This window comes from Psittacula echo, assembly GCF_963264785.1.
Source record: "Psittacula echo genome assembly, chromosome: 6".
NCBI lineage: Eukaryota > Metazoa > Chordata > Aves > Psittaciformes > Psittacidae > Psittacula > Psittacula echo.
In genome coordinates, this window is record NC_137743.1 from 67,849,839 (window position 1) to 67,868,589 (window position 18,751).

At 34.8% G+C, this 18,751-nt stretch overlaps 1 protein-coding gene across 11 annotated transcripts in view; it reads right to left on the bottom strand.

Annotated features, from left to right (window-relative positions):
• Positions 1-1,855: 1,855 nt before the first annotated feature.
• Positions 1,856-18,751, bottom strand: part of ATF2 (activating transcription factor 2) — a 44,599-nt gene continuing 27,703 nt past the window's right edge. For 7 of the 11 annotated variants that reach the window (XM_080620432.1, XM_080620431.1, XM_080620424.1 and 4 more), the window contains 4 exons: positions 15,492-15,641; positions 13,705-13,911; positions 7,826-7,931; positions 1,856-4,461 (listed from right to left, as the gene is read on the bottom strand). In XM_080620432.1, the coding sequence (XP_080476558.1) occupies positions 4,235-4,461; positions 7,826-7,931; positions 13,705-13,911; positions 15,492-15,641 (690 nt within the window). In that variant the 3' untranslated portion in view covers positions 1,856-4,234. Of the gene's footprint in view, positions 4,462-7,825; positions 7,932-13,209; positions 13,283-13,704; positions 13,912-15,491; positions 15,642-18,751 lie in introns of all 11 variants that reach the window. The other 4 variants (XM_080620425.1, XM_080620430.1, XM_080620433.1 and 1 more) reach the window with 2 other exon arrangements.

Below are 18,751 nucleotides of genomic sequence, written 5' to 3' on the forward strand. Positions count from 1 at the left end.
AGATATGTTACCCTTTGCAGAATTCCAAAGCCACCAGGATACAACCTGCCCTTATTAGTTGTGCAGAGCATCTGTAAGGAAATCTTTTGCAATACTAAAAAACCCATACTGGAGATTCGGGTTATCCTTCCAGACCTAAATATGTATTTTGTAATATATCCTGTTCTAGGAAGATGTAAACGTCAGGATTTCACAAGCTTCTTGTATCTATTTTAGCTGGAGATGACAAGGTACACAGTGGGCAGAAATGCCTCTCCTAACTACGAAGTTCTTAAAATGAATGTTTGCTATAGAGTTAACTCAACCAAGGGGGAGGCAATATGCAAAAAGAAGAAATTCCACACTAAATAGATCAGCACTTGCAGGGGCTCATCACACAAAGAAAAATATTTTGAAATGGAAGAAAGCAAAGAACAAAGGAGGTCAAGATCTCAAATTCCATGGGGGAAAAAAACAACAAGTAACATTAAAATCTAAGATTAAAAGGATGGGACACTTCATATTGAAGAATATAAAACTTGAAAATCCAAGTTATTTCATGATAGTGTCATCTGGACCTACCCTACACAGTGTTATACAAGATGGGGTTAAACAAATCATATCTGTATTATTGTTGATACAATGGTTAAAAAAAAACATGAGAGAAAAGACTGCTGTAAGCCAATCTTACGCTCTCTGTTCTGCAATGTAAATGAATGCAGCTCAAATTATTTCTCTGCTGAGGGAAGCAACAGGCAGCATATAAATGCAAACAACCTTCATTAGGCACATTGTCATGAGTATATTAATCATGTCAAGAAGCATTGCTGAGGTTTTCTTCTGTGCAATTTAACATACCTTACTTTATTAGGATGCACTTAATTTCACTGTTTTCTCCTCATTATCATTTATGATGACCAATTAAAATGTTTGTGTCTGTCTCTAAGCAAATTACTTCTGTAATTCAGGTAGCTGAAATAACTGCTCATCCAACACTTGTGTCACCTTGTTCCATCAGCATAATATCTTTCTTTGCCCAGCCTCTATTAGCATTTTAAAGACAAAAAGCTTACTTGAGTTGGATATAGGTAGAAAACCAGGTCCTTTTACAGTGCAGACATTAAAAAGGGGGTTTCCCTACCCTCTCCCCCCAGGTTGCACTGTTACACAGCCTCCATGGTCTCTTCCTTGGGACAATAAGCATTAACTCATGTAGGCAGAAAAAGAACACAGTGAAGCAACGGATGCCTCAGGCATTATTCTCATTCTGGGCTTAAAGTTGTGTGCAGCTCAACTTTGATTTCCTTTGGTCAACACATGCAATAAATGCAAGTGCACAGCAACTTCACCCTTTTTCTTTCTCCACATCAGGGTTCTGTCAAGAGCTTTTTCAAATGATGATACAACAGAGATGTGCTTCTCCGTATGTTTCCAACATCTGTAAACAAACCCAAACCATTTTCAGTGTTCTCAAAAATCAAGCATGAGGGCATGTTTTTTTTTCCTCAACCTCTCACAACTGTGGAGCAGTTCATCTGCCAACACCTGTTATTTCCTGGCTTCATGTGTATTAAGGCAAGATGAAGATATCTGGAAGTTAGCTGAAAATTCAGGAGGGGCTGGAGCTCACTGCAGAGAAATGGAATCTGGCTTATTTTCTAAAGAAAAGTATGTGTTCTTGTTTACATAACATTACTTGGACATTATAGTAATGACTTCCAGAAAAACACTGATAATTGCAAGGATGAAGAAATGTCTGAAGACAGTGCTGCCTTTTAGAACAATTATAATTTCATTAAAATAGGAACATAACTTAAAGATAGATTTTATTCTCTTTGATGATTTACTCATGCAAACTGCACATAAAAGAAAACAGTACAGTTTGTGAAACATGTCAAATGTAAAGACCCAAAATGCTACGTACAGAAGTAGTGTGACATACGTCTCAAAACGGAACCCATGGTAGTACGACTAATAACTTTTGTCTATTTGCTGAACACAGATTTTAATTGTTCTTTTTCCAGCCCCACTGTTAAAAGTCATTAACCGTTTACACGTCTCCTATACACGTATGTAGACTTATTTTACAAGCGCGACAGTTTTGTTATAAAAAAACCTCCACTTATATAAATATGATTTAAAAGCCGTTGTGTTTAGGAGAGCAAATTGAAATATAATCAACGAGGCCTTATCTAGTCCACCAAAACTACAATGAAAAGTGACTGTATAGCTTTCTTGCAGAATTCACATTTTGTGCCTTTGTAACTAATTTCCTTCTCACAAGAGGTCCACTGTACTTCACCATCCTGGAAACACTCAGTAACTGTTACAGCTTTTTATCTTGCAATTGGGAAAGTAAGACTTTTAAACACATGAGGTTATAAACTCAACTTTCTTAGTTTTAAAATACAAAATATTTAGAATCCCTATTATTTTCATGCTTAAAGCCCTGCAATGATACATATATGACTTAGATACTTCTTTGTCCAGTTCTCATTATAGCATGGTTGTATATATATTGCAGAAATTATGATTTTCCTGTGGATCAATTACATTTTTAGATTTCAAACTGAATCAAATAGAAACTTGATGGCACTGACACTTAAAAACACATAATATAGTGTGGAGAAGGAAGAGCAAATGAATTACACAACCCATTATAAATGCATTAAATCTTTGTTATATACAACATAATGGAATCCTGCTTTACTGCCAGTTGCTACTATGCATCTGTTTTTGCTATTATACAAAGTTTTCCGACCTGAAAGCACACATCTACTTTTTTAAACAACTTAATCTATTGTAAAATATTGTACTGTATTTTGAACATGATTACAGAATCAAAATAGATAATGGCACATTTAAAAAACTCAGTATCCTACAGATGATTGGATAATGAGAAAAAGTGTACCTACAATCATCTCATCAGAAACAAACTACATCATGGAATGTTAGTTATCCAAGTTCGCACAGTAAATAACATTTTAAAACTGCAATCACCTATCAGCCAGCATCACATTGAAGGCATCTTTAAACATTCAAGCAAAAGACTGCTGGCATTAACTACTGAACCATTCTCACGCACACACCACACACACCACATTATAATTACATTGTTTCCAAGATACGGTAGATACTGATTTTTTTTTGTTGTTTTTCAGGTTTTTTTTCCACAAGAAAGGTATCAAAATTTTTGCTACTAAAAGATGACAGTGCTTACACAAGAATTAAGTACAAGTTAGCTTGCAAATACAAGACAATGACAAAAAAAAGTCTTGAGTTGTCTGAAGAAGGATTTTAGGCTTTTCTGGCATCCAAAACCATGAGTAAACTCCTTAATCTGCGACTCAAAAATCCACAAAATATCAACCTACTCTGGAATACCAAGTATTCCACATTGGATAACCCTGTATTTTACAATATGCTTACTGGTTTCAGCCTAGCAACAAAGGGTAATTATAGATATCTATTCTGACTGGAGAAATAAAGCTCTCCTCCCCCCAGAATGAAAATGTTGGAGGGAAAAAAAAAAAACACAAACCCAAACACCTGACATCAATAATAAAAAAAAGAAATCAAATCTATTTAGTAATGATTTTCACCTAGGATAGGTATGTGCATAAGAGTACTGTATGTCATATACTGTACTGGCCCTATGAAACAAATTAAAACCCTCAACAGTTAAAAAGCCAACCAAAAAACTATACATAAACCAACCCAAATGGTTTTCCCCCAATGTTCTTCCTCTCAATGTGCAAAACAACAAAAAGGCAAAAAGACTAAAAGCAAATTTACTGTTACTGTCTTTCTCTTGCCTAGTGCTTTATGACCTTGCTAACGTTACAAAGTCAATAGGGACTATGCAGAACTTTGGTATAAAAATGTCACATAATATTACTATCACAGTCATGGGGATGACCTTTAGTAAATTCACCCCAATGTTTGTTGAAATAATATCAAATTAAAAATGAAATAAACCACATTGTACTGTACACACACTTTACACATTAAGCACAAAAAAATAACTAGTAAAACTAATACTTAAAAAAAAAATAAAAATAGTCTTTTGCAAAGAGACCAGAACTGGTGTTCTGTCTCATCTTCACCTGCCAATTGTTAAAGCCAAATTTAAGTTGGAGTTTTAAAAACGAATAATTTTAAGCTACAATTTCTCCTAGATGGAGACTGGTCTTTTCTTGATTTCCCTTTAAAGTCACAAATGTATATCTAAAACTGATGCAATGCAAGTTTTTAATCAACTTCCTGAAGGCTGTGACTGGGAGGGAGGTGCCATGACGATCTGGGAAAGCACCGGCTCCGTGCTCTGGTCTGCCATCTGGGTGAGAACGGAGGTGGCCACTGCTTCTGCCTTGGAAGTTGAGCTTACACCATTGGAAGTGCTGACTGAACTGTGCTGAATAGCTTCCGTATGGGGACTGCTTGGCACTGATATGTCTTCCGAACTGTCATCTTTATCTGCAGCTGAAGAAGAAAAATTAACTTATTTTTTCCCCTGAAATGCAGCCCACCATATCCCACATAGCAATCACCCCCCTAAACAATTCAAATTCATAGTGTGACAGCACAAATTGCAAAACAAACTTATTTTCATTTTTAGAAGAAAATACTACTTTGTAAGCAAAAAATATGGACTGCAGTATGGAATATTCAGGAAAGAACATTTTCACATCTTCAAAGCCAGGGTTAAATCAGGCTATTAGCCTGATTTCTTGCCTAGTGAATCATCTGGGGGGTACCACATTTAATTCTAATGATGACTGTTCATGTCAATAAAAACAAGTTATAGATTAAAAATGCTACCAGATCTCTTGGTTCTATATGAATTGGCATTCAATTTTTAATACACGCAAGTGCCAATTCAGTTAACCCTATTCAACAGGCCCTCATCTTTGCTACACCTCTGTCAAGACCTACAAGATCTCATGCAAAAAACAAGTAAGAAGGAATACATGCAAACTTTGTTAACAACAGAAAATCCAGTGTCATTTCCTGAAAAATACTGCATTACTGAGACTAGCATATTGTTTCCCCCAGTCAGAATGAAATGGCAGTAAGTAGGACAACAAATATGGAATACAGTCTCCCCACTATAACACCTGCTCCTCGTCTTCAGAGCTGTTGTTATTCTCCTATGAATCTCATTCTTCTTATTATCCTGCTTTTGCTGATCCCCAATTTCCTTGTTGGCCAAATCCTTAGACTCAAGAACAAGGGTTAGTTTTAAGTGCTACAAGCCTGAGATAGAGAGGAAGTGAAGTAGATCATTAACTTCCATACAGAGAAAGCTATCGAAGAAAGGTCTTCCATTGTTCTGCATCCCTTAATAAATACGTTGTTAACTCAAAAGACATAATATCACAATAATATCACAATGGAAAGGAACATGAGAAAGATTTCTCCTGTACATGGCACTTCCACATGCACGGCCCCCCCCCAGTGTTTAAAGTCGCATTCAGAACCAATTATTTGGGAAATAAAAATGTTTAAATAATCATTTTTCTGATGTCTCTGTCCTGATGACACCCTCTTTTGAAGCAGGCACCAGACTTTTTCAATAAGGAAAATATCCCAAGAACAATTTTCGACAAAGAAAGGGGTATCTGCACAGCTGTGCTTTTCACTTGATCTAAGACAAAAACATGAGTGGGAAATCCAAAAGATCTTAAAAGATAAGTAAAAGTGCCAAAAATACCCTGAAAAGCAATAGACTATTTGTACCTACTGAAGTGCATAATACATGAAACCCTATTAGATTGCGGACTTAGCTGTTAAAGCACAATCTGCATAGTATGAACGAGTACTGTCTCAGCAGTGCACAATATTCAGCACTGCAGGAGCCCTGTAAGCTGGTGTCTTCAATTTCTTCTACAGAGACAGACTGTTAAACCACTCAATACCATTTTAGAAGCAATTCAATTTAGATTAGTTGATCAACATAATGCTTATTTAAAAATACTTTATATGAACACCATTTTCATGAACATATTAACTGAAATCATTTTCCCCTCTCATAAATTGTACTGTGGTAAGTCACTTAGCCAACATGCTTTCCTAACAATATTCACACAGAGATAATACAACAAAATCGTTTCAGAGGGATGGCATTACAACTATCATTCATGTTGAACTTTTATTTTCAAGAAACTAGATGAGCTATGCTTCCAATCTCCTTGCTTACTATAATTTTTTTCTAAAATGTAGGCTTTTTCAGTTTTTTAGTTCTTACTAATTTGGCATTCTTTAGTAAATTAGGAACATTATAGTTCTTTTCTGAGGACAGAAAATAAGCATTACTAAACAGGCCAATCATCAAATCTTCAATGAAGAAATCCTTAGCATGTAATTAGTTTGCCACTCCAAGACTTAAGTTTAAATATTTTTCATGCCAATTCAGGAACACACATCCTCTAAACATCAAAATTCAAGAAATCTAGTTTTTTGTTGCTTTGAAAACCTTGCATGCATAATGTTATCCCCTAGTAGCTTCCATATGAAATTATGTTGTTCTGTCAGATGGGAGCCATAATGGCCTCATCCCTGCAGCAATCATTGTTAATATAAACCCCAAACATATTTCTATACTGTTCCAATTTACTCCAAGATGCTATTTTCTGTCTTGTCAAAATGACTGGAGATCAAAGGACCAAGATTTATAAGCTCAAAACTGACAAAATCAGTATTCTAAATATATATGGCAATAGAGAATTGCTAAATCTCACGAATCTTTTAAATTAAAAAATATTGCCCATTCTGATGAAATTGCTTACAATGACTACAAGTAAAGATGGTGGCCATTAAGTTTTATTGCAAGCACCTGAGGATCCGTTTGCATGCAATACAAAATGTTCCTTTATTCTCCCGAATTACTGACACTGGCAAATTAAAATGAAGTGGCTACATATGGCAGAAACAATCTTCACATTTACAAATATCCTGAAATATCACTAAATCATAAAAATGAAAGCCGTGGGTTATATATTATGAATGTTGCCTAATGCATTCCTAGCTCAGTTATTTGTAACAAATTTGTGTACAATGGACAAAATTGGCCATTTATTCTATAGCACCAGCAGCTGGTTCTGGCACTGTGTATCATATCCAAAAAGGAAGTTACAAGTCAGGGAAGCATAATTAACCTTTAAAATGCTGGAAGGATGAAAAAAAAAATTAAATTAACAACTTTAAGTGAAAATATGCATTAAAAACAAACCATGCTGCTGAAACTTCTGTTATTCCCTTCAGTGTTAGAACTGCTTTTTATAATACCCTGTTTACAGAAAAGTAGTCATCTAATGTGGAAATCAAAACAAGCTAGAAGACACTGTACAGTAGGAGCCCTGAACCTGCATCTTATTATTTTAACGGCTTGTCTGATCCTGAATGTAATGGTAAATGAGGACAGCTGTTATATTACCTCTACTGAAATCTCATTACAATGAAGAAAAAAAAAACCCTCAAGGACCTTTCACTGTACTAGGCTAAGATAAAGTATAAAAAAATCATTTATCATGTGCTTTTAATACTTAAATTATATTTTCCAAAGCAGGTGTAGTAACCAATAGTCCTTAAATGCTAATTATCACATGCATTTATTAAACCAACATAAAACCTTCAATGTTACACAACATTTCAACTGAAAGGACTTAAAATATATTTCTAAATATCACATACACATTTTTGACTTCTAATAACCTTTGAGATTTTTAAAAAAATATCTTTAATGTTATATTAGAACTGCACTTCTCAATTTTAATGTTCATTCAGTTCACTTTGGCAGTATTTCATTGATGCAGCCTAAGGCTATAGGTAATGGAACATTACTCACTATGATAGCCAGATTTCTTCTGCATGGCGGTTACAGGGCAATCTTTATGAGCCAGAAGAAGCTGTTTCAGCTGTGCCACTTCATTTCTCAGCAGGGTGACTTCATTCTAAAGGAGAAGAAAGTTACGTACTTTACCAGGCTCAAACTATATACATTTTGAAGGTAAGTATTAAGTTTTATAGGATTTTCAGTTGTTCATTTAGGGGTAGATAAAACACAGGAAGTTTCCATTTGGCATATATTGCAAAAATGTATACATTTCTTTTATCTCAGAATATGTAAACATCAGGTGAAACTTGCCAAACTTTATTTTATGACTTTCTTAAACCAGGAAATGCTTTTTCTGGAAAATACAACATATGTTTTTCAGTTTGCAGATGCAGAGTCTACACAAGCTCATTCACATGATCCAGCTCCTGTAAGATTCTTCTGCAAAGTTTTGTGATGAATCCTCATCAGAGTAAATCTACATTTAACTACCCACATTTTAACAGATGCCACAGCCAACATTAAAAAAAAGGTAAAAAATTAAAATAAATAATCAGCTAATGCAGAATGAGTTTTGGTGATTATATTTGTACTTGAACTTTGAAAATGTCATGTACTGGAAAGTAATTTAGCAAATGTGCGTTCATTTCTAGATCAATTTTTGCTTTGACATCCATACATACACATGTTGTATGAAGGAATCCTTGATAATACTGACAAAATCCTGAAATGTCAGTTTATGTCACTAAAGCAGAGTGTAATCTAGGAGACAGCACCTGTGGAATCCAGTGACTGGGTTTATTTCTAGGCTGTGCCTTTCCACTACTGGGAGACCTTGAGCAAGGTCATTTTACTTCTTTGTGCTGCTATTTCCTCATTTGTAAAATGGAAGACAGCAATACTCACCCCTCCTGTAAAGCAGTTTGGTATCTATAGATGAGAAGCGCTACATAACTGCATCATATGTGACAACCCAAATTAAGAAGGGAATGGCATTTTGATAGACCCATTTTCACTTTAAATAGTAGAAAAATGTTTCTGTATCTACAGAATCAAGTTATCTGTAATGCTCTGTGATCCCCTTCTCTTGTCACAATATTTGCTTTTCATGGGTTATTTTATTTTAAATACAAACCCTTTCCACTGATACTTGAAGTTACTTAAAACTATAAGAACCTTTGCACGCTAGCATAAAATACCACATACATGACATAACTGTTTGGTAAATGCATATTTTTATGCATTTGGGAGCAAGTTAAAGAGAAAACAAACAAGGGAAACCTGGATTGCAACTAAAAGTATTTGGAAAAAATAAACCACAGGAAACTCGATGTATTTACTTGCTAGCTAGAAGTAAAGCGATGGATTCCAAAGCAAGGAAAACAATTTTTAAGAACAGAACTGAGTAGGTTTAATTACACTAAGTAACACATTTTACAAATATCTGCAACTAAAATAATAGATTTTTAAAAGAAAAGGCTCCTCTTTGTGCCCTCTTTTCCAATTTAGAAAACAAATAATTTCAAGTCTTTGTACTTGCAAAATCCTCTTAAACTATTAAGGACTACTTTTCTATTCATTTTATTGTGTCAAAAATGTCTTTTATCAAATTTGTAACAAAAGCAAGAGTTGAAATAGAGCCAAAAATCTGACTTGATGGACATTTCTAATGAAAGAAAAATGCAGCTGCAAACAAAAAAAATCTGCAATTAAAAAAACCCTACCAAAACACCCACACATTCTCTACTAGCTGGCATTACACATCCTGAAATGTGGGGCTGTTAAGAAAGCACACTACTTCTGCCTCCAGCTCTCAGTTTCCTCTTAGTTCATCACGTTATTACTGAGGACCCACAAATCTGGATGCCGAGCAGGCAGCTGCTCAGAACTGATGTAGCTGGGGAAAAAACAAGAAAGTGCTGATGTGGTTTTGAGACACTTCTTGATAATCTACAGAAGCAGCAATGTCCAAGAATATGAAACATGATTCTGTTACTCAGTTTAAAGGAACATTAGCAAAATAAGTGATTAAATTGGGGGAAAGCTTTTCAGGAATTTTCTACTTCCATCTTCCACATTTTAAGGAATAATTTTATATGCAAGCAGCCGATATAAATATGAAATTGCTGTTCATCAGTGAAATAAAACTAATGTTTATGAACACTTGCATTCCTATACTAAAAAAAAAAGTTGATGTTTTCTCATTGAATACATAGCTAGCACTATTAACATGAACACTGTATGCCAACAGCGTTACATGCAATGCACAAATCATCCCTGAAAGTAGAACAGAGTATGCCTGCTAGACACACAGTACCTAGAGTGTCACAGAGGGCTGTATTTACATATTAAGTGGTAACAACCACTTCTAACTGGTAATAAAGTGGGGTTGCTAGAACCAACTCCCATACACACTGTAATTTCGTATCATGTATGTGACAATGGCAAGTCTTTCCATCTCATTTAAAACATGTTAGCATGTAGTGGTCATTTAACATGTTGAAAACAGGCTAATAAGAAACACATGGAATAAACATTTCAATAGTTCACATCAAGAAAGATTATTTTAAGTTTTCACACTGGAAAAGTCTTTCTCATTAATGAGAGAGATATCAAGTCAAGTGTGCATCAGCATTTCTTTAAATAAACATGAAATATATCTCTCATGCTGTCAAAAGAATTTTTATGTTCCCAGATTTCAAAAAGTGCTAAGATTAGAAAGCAGGTTTCTGGCAGAAAGCATATCTGTTTTTACCTGCACTCCATTTTTCAAGAGATACTTTCCCTTCTGTATTCTTACAAAGGCACACCACGCAGAATACAGTATGTTCCTTCTGTATCTGCCTATTTCTCCCTGGATCCAAAATGCATATGCAATAGTGGGACCAGATTAACCCTTACTCAGCAAGGTGTGGGACAGTATTTATGAATAAAATATATTTACCAAAACTATCATCAAACACATGTAGATGTGACTTATAGGGATAGGGGACTGATGTGGCTCAAACACTGCTCTTCCTGTTTCTTTCTGCGCAACATCAACAAGATACCTCTATATAGGAAAGGGCCTTTTATTTTATTCCAGGCCAGGCTGAAGGGGACTTAAGCAACCTCGTCTAGTGGAAGGTGTCCCTGCATGTGGCAGGGGATGGAACTAGATGATCTTTAAGGTCCTTTTCAACCCAAACCACTCCATAATTCTATGACCTTAACTTATAGGCATTTCTATCAAAATTTAGCCTTCTGAAAGCAGCTTCTGCAGCATTAGTACAAACCACCACTTAACTGCTAATTCATTAAAACTTACAATGACCTTGTGAGGCAGATAGGCCATTCTTCTACTAATACTTTGCCCTCTAAGATTACTAAACCATCAAGGACCAAATAGAGATCACATAATGAACTTTGGCATCTGATCCTGCAATACAATTGAGTGGCCACTGGGGACACACTGTCAATACTTCCTTAATGTTATATAGCATATCAGACCCTGCTGTGATGTGTAAGGTACAGAGGCAACCCAATGTGGTATATAAAATTTAAAATCAATGAACAAGTTAAAACATTAGTAGAAAACACAGTCCATAAGAAGCAAATAGTAAATAAACTTTAAAAGGTTGCATGCATGAAAAAACCTTACAGGGCAAGACTATAATAAAGACAGCCAACCTAACCTACATATATTACTGGTGTTATGCAATAGATGGAAATTTCCCCTTAAGCAAAAATTGGGAAAATAATGCTTAAAAAGGAAGTTACACTTAAACACTTAAAGAAAGAAAGTAGGCAGAAAATCTACACAAAGCTGAAAACTATGAACAAAATATATATATCAACCAAGTAAATCTCTTCAAAATCTGTGTGTACTGTTACAGGGCTTCCAGTCATAAAAACCTTGACATTGACATTAGAAGGTCTGGCACAGACATTACAAGAAAGCTACTATTTGCATTGAAAGAAGTCAGAGTGGTTATGTGAAGCAATGCAATGTAGTTATTTTGGTATTAGCCTACTCTTGGACATGTAACACCTCAGTAAATTCAGCTGAGCAGGTCATTTAGATATTAAACAAAATATGAACTACTAAACCCTAACACTCAGTCTATAAAATTGTACTAAGCCAAAACTCCAAACTTATTAAATTTACTATTAAGCATAAAGTAAGTAATCATGGGTCATTACTGCCCTCTATGCCAATCAGCTGTGTTAGCCTGTCAAGTGAAAAATTATTATGGGAATACAGGATTGATTAATGTTTTCACATGAAGCACAGTTTAATTATTTCTCTGGCATTCAATTTTCTTTTCAAGTCATCCTGCTCTTCACAGTTACACGGTTTTGCTTTTGGCAGACAGTAAGAAATTTTTTGTTGAATTCACTATTACTGAGTTAACTCTTGGAAATCTGGAAATATTCTGGCTACGGTAGTTACATAATTTTTGGTTATAAAAATTGGTATGCAGAAGTTCCAGGCAGTTCACATAATACCAATAATTACTTCCACTTAGAAGCACTGAAATATACCCTATCTTTTTTGTTTGTTTTTCTCCCTGTGGATCTCCCTTCACCTGTTTCTTAGGTTGTTGAAGCTATAGTGCTACATACCATCTTGCAATTAATGGATTTACAGTGAGGACTGTGAGGAACATGTTTAAAGACTGTGAACAGGTATGAGAAGACTATGTATTTGCAAGAAGGTTATCTAATGCTGGTGCACAGTGTCATGATTTTTGGAATACAGGAAACAATTTCACATTGTGTGCTTAGGTAGGAATTTCTTACATTTTACAGTCTGGGATGCCGAGTATTTTTATTTTTGAAGACATGAACATGAAGACAACTGATACACTGTGATCTTGATTACATGATAAAAAGTAATCTCAACACACCGTACCTTCCTTTTGGTCAAACCAGAACATTTTCTTTATCACACAGCAAGAAAAAGACATTTTAATAGGAAAGAAAAGATTAGTGATTTTGACTCACTGAATAGCTCTGATGAAAGGACAAGTGAAACTTTAACATACCAAAATAATTTCCATCGCATTTTCTAAATGAATGTGTCATTTAGGAAATGACACTACTTTTTCTTTCTGTAATTTTCAAAACAAAGCTTTTTGACAATACTTTGTGCCAATTCTCACTTGCTACTGGAAAACGTTAAGAAAGTATGCTTCAACATTTAATAGTAATTTAAGCAAAAGGGTCATATATTGTTCTACAGGGGAAGAAGTGTGTCCACTTGACAACTTTCCAAGATTGCTAACCTCAAGATGAGGTGGAAAAATTACTTGTAATGTACACTAGACTACCCTCTTACAGCTGCTCGCTATAGGGTTTATGCACACTGGGAGGGCAGTGTGGGGAAATTTGCACTGCCACTGCCTGAGCTGTACCTGTTCTGTGGACAAAAGAAGCCTTCAGTTTCCAGTGATGTCAATCTGGCACCTTTCACGAGCACTACATTCACTTTAAAGGAAAAAAAGTGAAGTTAAAAAGAACCAAAGGAAATCAAACAAAATCTTATTTAAATAACCCAGGCTGTGATACAAATTATTAAGAGCAAGATGTTTGTAAGGTAAGGCTATTACTTTGATAATATGCCTTTACTACAACACATCTTGTCATCCTTGTTTGGCATCACAGTCTGAAAGTTATTTAAAATGGAACAAAGGACAAAACGGTATGATCCTGATGTTTACACATGTTGAAATCTCAGTATTTTTATTTTACTGCTATATGCAATTAGTGCTGAATTATCAATTCTGACCTGAGCCACCAGCTGCAAAACCATTTAATTTCAGATTTCATGCAAAGTTTAAGTTCCATTGATCCATTATCAGTAAGAAAGGAAAAACTCATTAATTTTTACTTGAAATAAAAAAGTGTACCTGTAACTGGCCATTTAGTGAGCTCAGGTCCTCTGCTTTTTTCTCCAAAGACTGCACCCAGACTTTCCGTTTCTGTCGGCATCGGGAAGCAGCAGCCCGGTTTCGCTCCAGAAACTTTCTTCTTTTCTCATCAGGGTCTTCATTGGCGGCTCTTCTTCGCCGACCACCTGTATTTGGTGTTTGTGGAGTAGGCTGAGCTGGTGATGCCTGAACACAGTAAAAAGTATTAAAGTGTATACATTTCCTCAGTGGAAAGCTATGTCCTTTAACTCGACATCTATGTTTTAAAACTTTCACTGTATTTATACACTCCTTACCATGTTACATTAACATGTAGTATTTTAATCATGGCTCTAGATTTGGTTTAAAACTGCTCTAAAAGAAGCCAATCACTTCACAGAGTTAAATTTATATGACACTTACATTTGGCAACTGTAAAAAGCCTGGAAGCAATGCTTCTTTAGGTCAACTCTCAGAACATTCTTTTACCAATTCTGATGACAGAAGTATTTACAAAAGGTAAAGTTTAAAAAGCTCTTCCACCCAAAATAACTTTTAAGTTAAATTTAGCAGGAAATAGATTTTCTACTTTTGACCCTTCTGAAATGCTCCACCCACAAACCTAGTCATAACTGAAATACTACACAGTTTTTATGCCCAATGTATAGAAGCTGTTTGACAAATGCTGTCAGTGCTGATACCTATCCTTGGATCTCCAGATAGCAATTACCTACTTGATGTGTTCCTCATGGATGCATACCAATTTCCCTTATATCCACCCACATATTATGAACAGATCAAAATATTGCAATATTGTAAATTATACATTATGCTCCTTTCATAGCTGTATAGAGACCCTAGGCAAAGACTTAATGAATTACGATAACAATATAATGGATCTTAAAATCCTTTAAAGTTATAGGATAGACAGAATATAACTGTCTACATGACATACTCACAGGTGCACCCACACATTCAGTCTAGCACAGTAAGAAAGCTTTAAATTAAAAACCCTAAATACGTCTCAGTTGCCATATTGATTTGGCATAAATTCTAGATAGCTAATAATTAAAAACACACCTGGGAACTCAAATCAGCCTTTTAGGAATGAAACACTTGCCATCTTTTTTCCTTTTAATACTAATTTTTTAAATACCGATTTTAAAGTAACCACAAAATTACTAAACAGCAAGCTTTTCATCTTGAAAATTCTGCCATGTGAGATTAAGAAAATATTCTTTTAAAAGCTGTAAGGTAGTATGGGAGTTCTCATCTATCATCCCGAAGGGACAGCACATCATTCATAGACTCAGAGCTTCCCTTTCAGTATCGAGGATGGCACAGTACACTTAATCACACAGCTGAAACTTTGTGTGGCAGCCCAGATAATCAAATTAACATAAGCATGATACCTGATGCAGTTAAAAAAAATTCTGAAGAGTATTTATGATATGAAATATTCAAGAGATGCAATATAAATACACAATGAAAGCACTTAGCTTTTTCAAATATATATTAACCAGCTGTACAATTTTCAGTTATCACAGAATTTCCTGCTAGCGAACAGAAATCAAGTGAACTTGGTTCTAAATTTGATCAGATACATAATACCTATTTTGAAATTGGCATCTTGGATAATACATTTTAGAAGCATTATGAACTCCTAGGGGAGTCTGCAGCACATGTTAACCTCTATTTTACAAATCAAAAGTAAAGAAAAACAGACTGGGTTTTTTTCTGCATAACAGAGAAGTGAGTAGGAGTAACCCTCTACTTTGTTGTCATACCGGTGTTTCAGTTGTTGAAGTTGCAGGCTGCTGTAGTGATTGTGGTCGTGGTTCCTCTGACTGAGTCCTAACCAATCCACTTGGATGTCCCTTGGCAGTATCTCCATTTGTTACCTGAGGGTGCTGCTGGGTCAAGGCTGCTTTCAATCTCTGGAGCAGAAAAAAAAAAAGAAGGGAAAAAGAAAAGGAAATATTCTATCATGCTAACTTGAGGAGATATTCATATTTATACTAGTAGTTACTTCCAACTCAGAAACAGAAGCTCAACTCTAAAATAGCTGTTTCTTTATTCAGGCTTTCAACAGTGATCTAGGCCTATATCTACTGATAGGTGACAATTTCTTGCAAGCATGACAATAGCAATGAGGCTTTACATAGGATCTCAGCAAGAGAATGATGGTAAGCTGTACAGAGAAATAAACAAAAAGCCTCCTTTGTGATGAATCATGCCCATAGAGAGATGACTGTAAGGTCATGAACAGACAGTTGCTGAAACTGGTATTACACAAGGTACAGATCAGTAAGATAACCACCATACAAGGGAAAATAGGCAATAAAAAAATAACACAAACTTCTTCAGTTTTATAAATCTTAGCGTTCTCTATCCATTTTTAAGTAGCTTGTAATGACTCCCTTTTTTCATGGTCTTTACAAAAACTCACCTTTACAATCCTTCCTATAAGTAATTATTAGATAAAAGCCAAGATCTTTGCTGAAACATCTCAATAATGTACAAAATAATAACAAGATTCATATTACATGTAAAGATTATATACAGAGAAATATGCAACCTGTTACAGCATGCTATTTTACATCAAAATTTTTTAAAAGGTTTGGAGTTCTTCCTTAGTTGCACACAGGCACTATGAACTTTAAAGTTCAGCTGTAAATAATACATTCAAGACCAACTGACAGCTTTATAGATTATTTTAAACCACTTTATTGACTACCTCTTGAAAATTATTTCACTCCCCTTTTGGTGAAATCTATTAAAACTATAAAAAATAATATAGCCTATTTACAAATTCTTAATCTTAAGTGATAAAGGGTCACACTAAATTTCAGTAGATAAGACTGCTCGCAATTCCCAATTCTTCCTTAAAATTTCATTAATACTGTATACTTCATCATGAATTTTCAGTTTTAATAAAGAATTTTCCTTATTAGACAAATGGTATTAAATAATGGTTTTCTACTGAGCACTAGACTTTTAAAGAATCCACTACAAGTTTAAGAACAGGTTAATGACTTAATACCTGACATTCTGTTAATACTCTGGTAACTTGTAACATCATATTTCAGAATATGAACAAAGTATTGCCAAAGTACTAGTATTAATATGATGTCTTAAAAATGCTGGAGCTAGGCTGCATTTGGCCAGCTCAAAATAAACAGAAGACATTGTACCTATTTAAGCAGGTATTCTCTATAACCTCTAGTATACAATGTCTCCCAACAATTAAGTAATTGGAATATAGCAACACCACTCTCCTCTCTTGCATGATGATAGGCTTTCCTGGATACTATTCTACAATCAGAATAACAGATTGCAGACTACCTCTGTCAGAACTGCAAAAAAATCTTCAGGTCTGCAATATGGCAGCTACATCAGCTATCAGATCTATAGAGTTGACTGTAGTATCTAACCACTATTGGCAGATATCCCATTTAAGGACTACAAAGAGAACCAAGAAACTCCAATGTTCCTCCGCAGGGCTGCTATTAAGGAATCTTTCACCAATGACTTCTGTAGGAAGTCTTTTCTGTGGTGACTGCTCTAGATTGAACTAACAGTACCAATTATCTGCAACACACCAGGTACAACGGGTCTGGGCCAATCCACCACATCACTCAACCAAGACACAGTAACTTGATCTATCTATGCTTCTCTTCCACTGCTATGAGAAATAAAAATTATGAGGTTTCATCCAACTGAAGTGTCTGGATGTGTAAGCTCAGTGGTAACAAGCTAACTTCTAATTTTCACAGCAACAGAACACAAGCATTTATATGGTTAGTATGTGTATGGCCAGAATATCTTACCTACTCTGCACGTGACTGCATGAGCAAATCCTTATGTAAGTATCCTCCACAAAAATACCTCAAAATAACAGAAATCGATGAACTCCTAAAAATGCTTTGCAGTGTTTGCGTAAAGTTGGTTACAAAGAAAAAGTTTCCCTGGCATATCCATTTCTTTAATGAAAGAGAGTCCAAGTTCAGAAGATTTAGGAGATAAAACATAACTAATTAGGGTTTGGTTAAGGTCTTGGTTTCTTGTTTCCTTCTTTTTGGTTTGGTGGGTTTATTTTTTTAATGTGCACATAAGGCAAATAACTGTTCTTATTGTCTAGCTCCATTCTTTCTACCTCTGCATTTCTTAAAGAAATATATACAAAGTTAAGCTAAAAAGAATGTTCATGCTATTAAATACGTATATTTTGCTTTTAATTTGAAAGTGGCAGTAGAAAGTGAAAGAAATCACCCAATACTGCCTACATTATAAAAGATCTATCATCAGGCACAATGGATGTTCTGTCAAAGGACTTTTCCTATTGTAATGCTAACATTACAACATTACAATTTTGTAAATTTAAAAGTAAATAAACTCCTTTTGAAAATTACATTGTTAAATGTAAAGAACTATGGAAACAGAAAATAATTGGGTTTACTTTTCTATTACAAATTTTAAAATCTGAAACTAAAATTGGTATGATTAACATTATCCATAAATGCAGAAATATTGTGAAAATCTGAGGAGTATCTACAGATTTTCACAAAGAGATATCCAACTCATGTATTTAAAAGGTTTCATATTATAGAAGGTAATGCTGGAGTAAAATACTATATGGATATTGGGCTTCCTGTGAGCAGGGAGATCGTTACCACAAATACAATGAGAACCTTATTTTTAAAAATCAAGTACATATGCAAACAAATATAAACAAATAAGTGTATAGAGGCATTATTATGTGGAGAAACCTTATGACAACCAAGGTTTGTTTGATCTTATTTGGTTATTAGAGGCAAAGTAAAATAGGTGTTTTCAAATAGCTTAACAGCTTTTAAAATCTTTATTATTAGCAAGGTTTTATTGTTCACGTATATCCTTGAAAACAAATCCTCACCACATCTGTCAAAATTTGGTAGGACTAGATCATTCTATCAAGAGCTCACAGAAACAAGATAATATTCTCCAGAAACAATTTGTGAAAAACTCAGATCCATATTTCATATCTGCCACAAAAGCTCATCAGAGT